This window comes from Protomyctophum bolini (assembly GCF_963924005.1).
Source record: "Protomyctophum bolini genome assembly, chromosome: 2".
NCBI classification, from domain to species: domain Eukaryota; kingdom Metazoa; phylum Chordata; class Actinopteri; order Myctophiformes; family Myctophidae; genus Protomyctophum; species Protomyctophum bolini.
In genome coordinates, this window is record NC_137863.1 from 22,967,614 (window position 1) to 22,977,613 (window position 10,000).

General features: G+C 43.7%; 1 protein-coding gene across 1 annotated transcript in view; it reads right to left on the bottom strand.

Moving 5' to 3' along the window:
• The window catches only part of grip2b (glutamate receptor interacting protein 2b), a gene marked incomplete at both ends in the record, with an annotated part of 156,853 nt that overhangs the window by 23,207 nt on the left and 123,646 nt on the right, over positions 1–10,000 (bottom strand). The window contains 7 exons of the mRNA XM_080787516.1: positions 762–931; positions 2,174–2,321; positions 3,640–3,785; positions 5,575–5,650; positions 5,801–5,887; positions 6,151–6,296; positions 7,032–7,167. Coding sequence (XP_080643642.1) covers positions 762–931; positions 2,174–2,321; positions 3,640–3,785; positions 5,575–5,650; positions 5,801–5,887; positions 6,151–6,296; positions 7,032–7,167 — 909 coding nt within the window. The remainder of the gene's footprint in view (positions 1–761; positions 932–2,173; positions 2,322–3,639; positions 3,786–5,574; positions 5,651–5,800; positions 5,888–6,150; positions 6,297–7,031; positions 7,168–10,000) is intronic.

Below are 10,000 nucleotides of genomic sequence, written 5' to 3' on the forward strand. Positions count from 1 at the left end.
ATACTTTTACCAATGAATTAGCCTATACACAGACAACGACTTTTGGACGTCTTTTTCTCAAGTCTCGAGTCAGTCAGTACTCAGTGTAGATTACCCGGCGGTGTTGCTGCCCCTCCGGGAGTCGCGGCTCATGGCTCTACAGACGGCACAGAGACAGCAGTCACTCCGCTGAACGTGTCAGTGTTGCTGCAGTGGTGTGAACTGTGAACCGTGCAGCCTAGGCACTGGTGCTGCTGAGTTCTGACACAGCCGACTCACAGCTTCTTCTTCTGAATTAGGCTACTTTATATTTGCATTGAAAAATACATTTTGCTGTTTCCCAAAACAAACCACTAACCAGCGCGCGCTACTCTTTGCTACAAAGCGACTGGAAGGACGAGGTTTACAGACATACCAATAGTAGTCAATCATATGCTGTATAGTGTATAGCCTATCTGATCAGCGATCACCAGGGGGCAGCGACAACACACACACACACACACACACACACACACACACACACAATAGCCTTCTATAATGCTGGCATGCTGCGCACATATATTATATATATATTAAAAAAAATACCCAGCATAATTTTTGGGAAGGCTAAGCCTTCCCTAGCCTTATGCACCCGCCGCCTATGCCTGTCATGCTGTGTGCCAGTGAGTCTTACCCACCCCTGTCATGCTGTGTGCCAGTGAGTCTTACCCACCCCTGTCATGCTGTGTGCCAGTGAGTCTTACCCACCCCTGTCATGCTGTGTGCCAGTGAGTCTTACCCACCCCTGTCATGCTGTGTGCCAGTGAGTCTTGCATGTTGGGACGGTAGTGTTTCCAATTTGACCAGCTCAGTGGTGCTGGCTAACAGCTGTGTGGCCTCCAGCACCGTGCAGTGCTCTGTGGATGTGCCGTCTATACACACCAACTGATCCCCCACATGTACCAGCCCACACCTAGAGAGAGAGACAGAGACAGAGGGAGAGAGAGAGATATGTTGAAATCCACTGCCAAGTCAGTCAAAACCAGTGATGGAAAAAGTATCAATACCACAAACACATTACATTACTAACTTAACCCGTCGCCATTAATTAATAGCATATTGCCAAGGTTTTATCGCACGTAACACTTACTTTGAAGAGCCAAATATCCGTAATCGCATGAGTAAAAGTACAATATTTGCCTCTGAGATGTAGTGGAGTGGAGATGTAGTGGAGCAGTAAAGGTACCTCATAATTGTACTTAAGTACAATACTTGAGTACATGTACTTTACTTAATGATTGTAGTACAGTTGTGTGTTTACAAAGGGAAAATCATTATGTCACTTTATCGGCGCATACTATCCACACTCTGTCTGGCTTTGATTTGATTTATTTAATTATAACAACCATTACACATTGATTTATCACACATTGGTGCACTGGTGGTTACAAGACAATCAAGGATGAAAAACACAATACAGTCAGGCAGAGGGACTTCATTTCCATTGTGGTCCTCTCACATGAAATGAAACTGTAACACCCACTGGTCTAAATGAAAGAAGTTGATTTTTATCCCTTTTCTGTTCATTTATCTGTAAAATAAATAAATGGTATCCAGGCCTTGCTGTGAACTTTTACTCCTGTATGGTTTTAGGTTGTTTTATTAATGTCCATTTTTATATCCATTTTACCATTGGGTTTTATAGGACAGTTTCAGACCATGGTTTAGGTATGCGGTCTAGCTTAACTTGGACTCATGGGGGTGGACGCCTCTGCCTTGCATAGTCCCCATGCAGTGAATAGGCAGTTTGCCCTTCACTGGTAACCCTATTTTGGACTTATTTTTACATTTCAGAAGTTGAAGCAGTTTTTAAGGACCCACTTTTAGGCCTGTGCAACAGAGCAAACTTTTGCCTCTTTTGAAACCCTACCCATTTTAACCAAATACATACATACATACATACAGTACATACTGTAATAGCCAATAAAAGGCTTAAAGGAACAATAAGATACTAAAATGGATATACACGTCACAATATAGAAAATGTTGTCCTCCATTCATTAGTAGGGCTGGGTCAGGTCAGGACAGGTGCGTGCATGCGTGCGTGCATGCGTGCGTGCGTGCGGTTGTGCGTGCGTGTGTGAGTGTGCACGTGCATGCGTGTTTGTGTGCGTGCATGTATATGTGCGTCATTCATGCATGTGCACGTGTGTACCTGTCCACCACGCTGCCTGGTTTGATCCGGTCAATGATGATCACTTGTTTGTTCGCGTGATTGGCCGATGTCAGAGTGACGCCCAGCGTTGACCCCGCTGACTTAGCAATCTCCACCAATAAAGGCCCTGAGCCGTTCGTTGGCGTATCTGACAAAAAAGGGAGAGGGGTTGAGCGAAAGGTGGAGAAACTCAAGTCATTGGGATGCTTATTTTCATCGCTTGACAATTCTTTTTTGTATACACCTGTCTTTCAAAATGTTGGAATACTCTCTGCAGAATTTTGTCCCAAATGGGCTGCCGTAAAAAGCGAACTGCCGATAAACCCTACCTCCATGCTCGGAGCTATACGGCGTGGTAAATTAAATAAAAATCCCCAGCCCTACCACTCGTTAGATATAATCAGATTACGGTAAGAAAGGGGCTAGTCCGGAATTCTCCTTTACAGGTAATGGGAATCAACACTGTGATTGGTTTGATTAATGTAACGCCCAAACCACACCTATGCATAATCCAGGGAAATTAGCATCTAGCGTCAGCGTTGCGCTTGGTGTAAAATAGCAAAAAATTGCACTGGGACACCATGGTGCAATTCATAGAGCCAGGTGTTAAATTGCGCCCTGAAAATAGGGCCATGTGTTTGGAAATAAATAAAATATAAACAAAGTTTATTATTCATTATTGTGTCCTTGTGAACTAAATGGCTCATGCAGAAAATGTGACATATAATTCAGAGCTTTGTGAATCGACTGTCCAGTCACACCAGTGTCCTTGTGTGGTCCCCAGGGGCCATTTGGGAGGCCCCGGGGGCCACAAGCCCAAACACTGTAAAAATGCATATTACACACAGTGTATGTATGGCAAGGCGCTGATTATCAAAATATACAGCCTACATATAATTATTATTATTTTACCTCCTGTCTGAGGGGGGGGGGGGGCTGTGCCTGGGGGACACACCCCCCCTCCCCCCCCAGCACTCCTACTTCCCTCAGCCATGGACATGAGTATACGTATCACAGATGTGTGGGCGCCATCCAAGGGCCATATACTGTAAGTGCTGCGGAACATTTTTCACTTCACTTTCACATTTCGGCACATTTTACCGCTTCTTCAGCAGCTCTTTCAGCGATAGGATCTTCTAATGAAGCTGTGCATTATGCTGTGGCTGTGCGTGTGTGTGTGTGTTCTCTCACCAGGGACAGTATACAGTATAAAGCTGTGCATTAAGCTGTGGCTGTGCGTGTGTGTGTGTGTTCTCTCACCAGGGACAGTATATAAAGCTGTGCATTAAGCTGTGGCTGTGCGTGCGTGTGTGTGTTCTCTCACCAGGGACAGTATATAAAGCTGTGCATTATGCTGTGGCTGTGCGTGTGTGCGTGCGTGATGTGTTCTCTCACCAGGGACAGTATATAAAGCTGTGCATTATGCTGTGGCTGTGCGTGTGTGCGTGCGTGATGTGTTCTCTCACCAGGGACAGTGACATCGTATTCAATGGTGAACAAAGCTTCAGATCCGCAGTGCGTCAGCAGGCTCAGAGCTTCACTGTGGTTCACGGTGTGCAGAGGAACTCCATCCACGCTTAACACACGATCCCCTGAACGCAGAGTTCCCTCCCTGCACACACACACACACACACACACACACACGCACACGCACACACACACACACACACACACACACACACACACACACACACACACACACACACACACACACCAATTTCCTAGCAGGTCGAGATCAATGTGACAAACTGGAACCCTTCCATTCCACAGCAGAAAATTGCCTCTGTGTGTGCGTGTGTGTGTGTGTGTGTGTGTGTGTGTGTGTGTGTGTGTGTGTGTGTGTGTGTGTGTGTGTGTGTGTGTGCGTGTGCGTGTGTGTGTGTGTGTGTGTGTACCTCTGAATTCACAAAAAATGTTTCCAATCACATCTCGCTTTATGCGTCAAGTGCCCCTCTACTCTATTTAGCCCCCTCCTCTCTCACCATTTCCTCCCTTCCTTCCTTCCTTCCTTCCTTCCTTCCTTCCTTCCTTCCTTCCTTCCTTCCAAAACACTATTTTGTGAGGATGGTTAGGGAAGTGGACCAGTTGATTATTTTATTAACCCAATACCCTGCCATACATATTTAGTGTCTTTCGTTGCTGCAGGTTGTTTGGGGGCGTTTCAGACAGCCATTTATTTTGCATGCGATTCATATTGTAGCAGCTTCTGGTATACCAGTCGGTGCTACTAGCCTGAAGTCTTCTGTTTGAGCAACGGGGGATAAAGCTCACCGCTTTATGGGTCTCGCCATGTCGCCACGTCTGATGAGGACCGAGAGAGACGTTCTTCTCTTCGTTTTGAAAAGTGCAGATTCTCCGAGTTCAGCGAGTTCAGTGGTTGACAGAGACGCACATGGAGAGAATTAGGAACGGGGCATATGACTCATATGTCACCCGCGTTGTGCCTACAGCGTGTCACACCAAATCACCGTCATTATCCCGCGCTGTGGTTCCATGCTGATAAGCACTGGCGGAAGAACTACTCAAATGTTTTACATAGGTAAGAGTATCAATACTGCAATGTAGAAATATCCTCTCTTACAAGTAAAAGTCCGGAATTCAAAATTTACTTGAGTAAAAGTAGATGCAGAATGTCCCATTTCACAGGTTTTCAATCAAATGTGTAAAATGTATGCTATATTTTCAATATAGCAGATCTACAAGCTCATAATAGGTTGCATCACAACCCATTTTGAGATTGTAGATCGGTTTGTGACGGTTCCCTATATTATGATATTGATATTACTCTTAGGTTGTCTGGTTTTGTTATATGTTGTGTTTACCCTATAGTAACCTCTATTTATTTTATCCAATAGGATTGGGGAGCAGAGCTACTAATGATGATCAGCTCGCACCTGGGCCCGGTGTGTCGACGCCCTATAAATGCCTGCTTCCCCGGTCCTTCCCCAGTTCTGTTCTTTTCATTTGCCTCCTGCACATTTTCCACCATGCAATACATACAACACGAGCAGACGTAGAATACGCACATCGACAGGCTGGGTGCTGGGCTAAAAGAAACTTCATGTAGATAGGATGGAGCCCGCACACTACAGGTAAAGGTAAGACGTTCTTTATTTAAATGCTGACATACTGAATACATACAACACGCACACATACATTTCACTCATGCATACACGCACTACACCACTGAATACTGATCTCTACACTTCATCTGTTTATTCCTGATTTATCATTTGATTATTTATTATTATTTATTATTTATTTCTTTGGTAAACTGCGTCTCCCCTGTTTTTTTATCTTGTGTATCTTGGCACCCCCTAGGCCAGGGACAAAATGTATGCCAAGGATGACTTTGACGGCTTTCGTGTGTGTGTGTGTGTGTGTGTGTGTGTGTGTGTTACCTGTCCGCGGGCCCACCTGGCCGCACATAGGTGACCACTAGGGGGCGGGACTTGTGCCAGTCATCATGGGAACCACCTGCATGACAGACAGATGACACACGCAAATTGTCTGCTTTACATTTCAAAATAAAAGCCACTCATTTAGGTCAAACATTTCAAAATAAAAGCCTCCCATTTAAGTCACATTTAAAAATGAAAGTCACTGCGCAGGCAGATTGTGTTTTACCTCTCAGTACAAACCCAAAACTGTTTCCCTCTTTGTGCAAACAGATGTCGATTGTCTTTGATATAACCCCTGAGGTACTGTCTGATGCTGGAGAGAGAGAGAGAGAGAGAGAGAGAGAGAGAGAGAGAGAGAGAGAGAGAGAGAGAGAGAGAGAGAGAGAGGGGTGGGGGGGGTGGGCAGAGAGAGGGGGAGGGTTGTAAATGGAATGGTATAGTGCTATAGGTTATATGTGCCATGGTTAATGGTTATAGTGCTATGGCAAGTTCCAGACTATGGTGGAAGATTGGGTGTTTGGGGATTTTGAAATAATGGTGATTTGAAATCATACATGTGGTAATACCGTTACGTACCTGTAGAGGGCAGCTCATACTCCACCTCCAGCAGGACTCGCTCTCCAACATTCTTCAGTAAACTGATGATCTCTTCATGACGCAGTTTGGTCAGGTTGATGCCGTTCACTGACTTGATGTAATCCCCTACATTTAGCTGGTCACTCCTGTGGAAAGAAGACTAACATTAGTGTCCAGCTCCGTCATTACAAAATTTGTTGAGCGCGGTGTCATGTGTTGCAGAGTACGTGGCTCACAACCTCAGCCCGATGGCCTAAAAGTCTAATCACCCCGGGCCTATAGGAAAATCCATTTGGTCTAGTGGTTAAGATGTTGGCTTTCCATGCGGGAGACGTAACGGCTGAGACATGGAACATGTCTCCCCGTGGGAGGAGGTCAAAAGGTGGGTGAGTGTAGCAGAGTGGATCACAACCTCAGCCTGAAAAGTCAAATATACCATTTTAGTCTAGAGGTTAAAATGTTGGCTTTCCATGTTTGTGGGAGTCCCGGGATCTAATCGCAGGTGTTAGACATGCACCGAAAATAGCAAATCTGTAAAGCACGGCTATTGTCGAGGCAACAAATGTAAAAATGTATTTCTGGCTTAAAGTACCATTTTCGAAATGTCTGGCAAAACTGCCCCTGTTAACATTCTCTGCATGTCGCTGTGCATGTTGTGTGTTGTTAGGAGTTAGTTGTAGTTCGTCTGATTGTTAGTATTTTCAAGTTCCATTATTGACTTTTCGTTTATTCAATCCAATTATGTAAACATTGCCTTAATTTCTCTGATTATGTAAATAAAATACATTATGCTGCAAAGTGGTTGTCCTCCATCCAAAATGTTGCAGGCTACTTTGCCCCTAGCCATTAGGTCCGTAACAGATGTTTGTGTTGTTTCTCACCTAGCAGCGAGCCCTCCAGCGCGCAGGTTGGAGACCCGTGGTTTGCCGTCCTTGTCGGTTCCTCCAGAGATGGTCAACCCCAACGTGGAGCCTTCCTTCTTCACCAGCTCCACCATGGTCACCCCACGCACTGCTTCTGACCACAACAATAAAACACACACACACACACACACACACACACACACAAACAAACAAACAAACAAACAAACAAACAAACAAACAAACAAACAAACACACACAGAGAGGTTAGAGTTTCCCAACCTGGGTACGTGTACCTGCAAACTTCCGGCGCCTACTGCCCCTGCAAACATAGACAAAAACCTTATTGAAATTTATTGAAAAGATTTCCATCACAGGATGAAATCCTCTACGCCAGACTCACAACAGACATAAATACATATTTAAAATTCACAAGTACGTACATACATAAATACATTCGTATTCCTTTTTTTTTACACTTTAAAACAACCCAAGTTCATGTGGACCCGCCCTCTTTGTTTTTTTTTGTTTTTTTTTATCTTACTTATACATAATACACTTTCAAGTCCTGTATTTACCAGTCTATGACCTTACAAGCCAGCCCTATAGTTATACAAAAAACCTTTTGATGACCAAAATTTGTCAAGTCTATTCTTAAAAGTAGTGACTGAAGGAGCCTGGACCACTTCCTCTGGAAGTGTATTCCATGCTCTGACAGCTCTAAGAAATTCTTTCTCTTTTCTGAATGACAATTTAGTGGTAAGAGTTTAAGAAAATTCCCTCTCAACTCATACCTGCTGTCCCAAAAATGGACAACAGGCTCGGCTGTAAAGTCATATATCTGGTGAACAAGTTTATAGACCTCGATCATATCTCCTCTGTGCCTCCTGTACACTAACGTTGGTAACTGTAAGTAATAATAATAATAATAATAATAATAAAACTTTATTTGTATAGCACCTTTCATGACATGAAATGCAGCTCAAAGTGCTTTACAGAGAAATGGAGGATAAAAGAAAAGCATGGCAACAACATTAAAAACAAGCAGTAATGCAGTGAGGACATGAATAACAAAAAATAAAAAAATAAAAGATCAATTAAAAGCAATGTTGTAGAAGTGGGTCTTGAGCTGAGCTTTAAAAATGTCTACAGAGGCTGCCTGACGAAGGTACAGTGGGAGCTTGTTCCATACCGACGGCCCGTAGAAGCAAAAAGCTGCTTCCCCGTGTTTTTTAGTTGCCATTTTTTTTGGCAAAGCGAGCAGGCCGGCAGTGGAAGACCTTAGGGGGCGGTTTGGGACATATTTAGGCAGGCAGTCATGTAGGTAGGAAGGTGCGAGACCATTGAGAGCTTTATAGACAAGTAAAAGAATTTTAAAATCAATCCTAAAAACAACCGGAAGCCAGTGCAGTGATGCCAAAACTGGAGTAATATGTTCTCTCATCTTAGTTCTAGTTAAAACTCTGGCTGCTGCATTTTGGACAAGTTGTAGTCTGTCAGTTGTTTTCTTAGGCAGTCCTGAAAAGAGTGCATTGCAGTAGTCAAGCCGAGAAAAAACAAAGGCGTGGATTAGCGTTTTTGCATCGTCCAAGGACAAATAGGCTCTGATTCGTGCAATATTTCTAAGGTGAAAAAAGGCAATCTTGGTAACATGATTAATGTGTGAATTGAAATTCAATTCAGAATCAATAATAACCCCCAGGTTCTTTACTTTACTGTTACTTTCTACAGTCAGGTTACCAAGTCTGCTTATTATTGATTCTTTCTGCTCACTAGAACCGATTATGAGAACTTCTGTCTTATCCTCGTTTAGCTTGAGAAAGTTCTCACTCATCCAACATTTGATGCTAGACAGACAGGTCAACAGCGGGTCTAAAGCACAGGGATCATCTGGAGCCACAGAAAGATAAAGTTGGGTATCATCAGCATAGAAATGAAAATTGACTCCGTGGTTGGTAATGAGTTCGCCCAATGGCAGTATGTACAAGGAGAAAAGCAGAGGGCCAAGAATCGAGCCCTGTGGAATACCAGAGCTGATGTCGTGTTTGTCTGAGTCAAACTCGGCTAGATTGACAAAGTAACTTCTGTTTGATAGGTAGGAGGAAAACCAGGACAGGGCCGTACCAGACAGGCCTATCCAGTGTTCCAGACGCTGTATTAAAATTGAATGATCAATCGTGTCAAATGCAGCCGTTAGATCTAGGAGTAGGAGAACAGATACATGTTTCTTGTCAGCAGACACCCTAAGATCATTAATTACTTTTACAAGTGCTGTTTCTGTGCTGTGACCTTTCCTAAAGCCAGATTGGAATTTGTTGTGCACATTATTGTTCTGTAGAAACACATCCAATTGATGAAAGATGCATTTTTCTAAAACCTTGCCCAGAAAGGGTAGATTTGAAATGGGTCGATAGTTACCCAAAACAGAGGGATCAAGATTGTGTTTCTTGAGTAGGGGCCTAACTACAGCAGTCTTCAGTGAGTCTGGGAAGACACCTGATTGTAGAGAGCTGTTTACAATTTTTAGGATATCTCCAATCACACTGTCCAAGACCTCTTTGAGAAAGGTGGTGGGAATTTTATCCAATGAACAGGAGGATGATGTCATCTGTGATATGGTTTTGCGGAGTTCATCTTCATCAATTGCACAGAACGTTAATAGGCTCCCCCTGGAGAGATCTACTCTGGGACCATTAGCTGCTGTTTGAGGGTTTGCGCTAGCAGCAGCACCATTCATAATATCAGCTCTAATGTTAAAGATTTTGTTATCAAAAAAGCATGCAAACTCATTACACTTAGCTTTAGAGGCCGGGAATGACTGCTTGTAGGACTGGGGGGGGTTTAAAAGTCGTTCAATGGTAGAGAATAGGACTCTGGCATTTTTCTTGTTCTCATTAATAATGCCAGAGAAATATGCCTGCCTTGCTAGACGCAAGGCTTTGTTATAGGCGACTGTTGACTTTTTAAGAATCTCTAGGTGGATGGTGAGT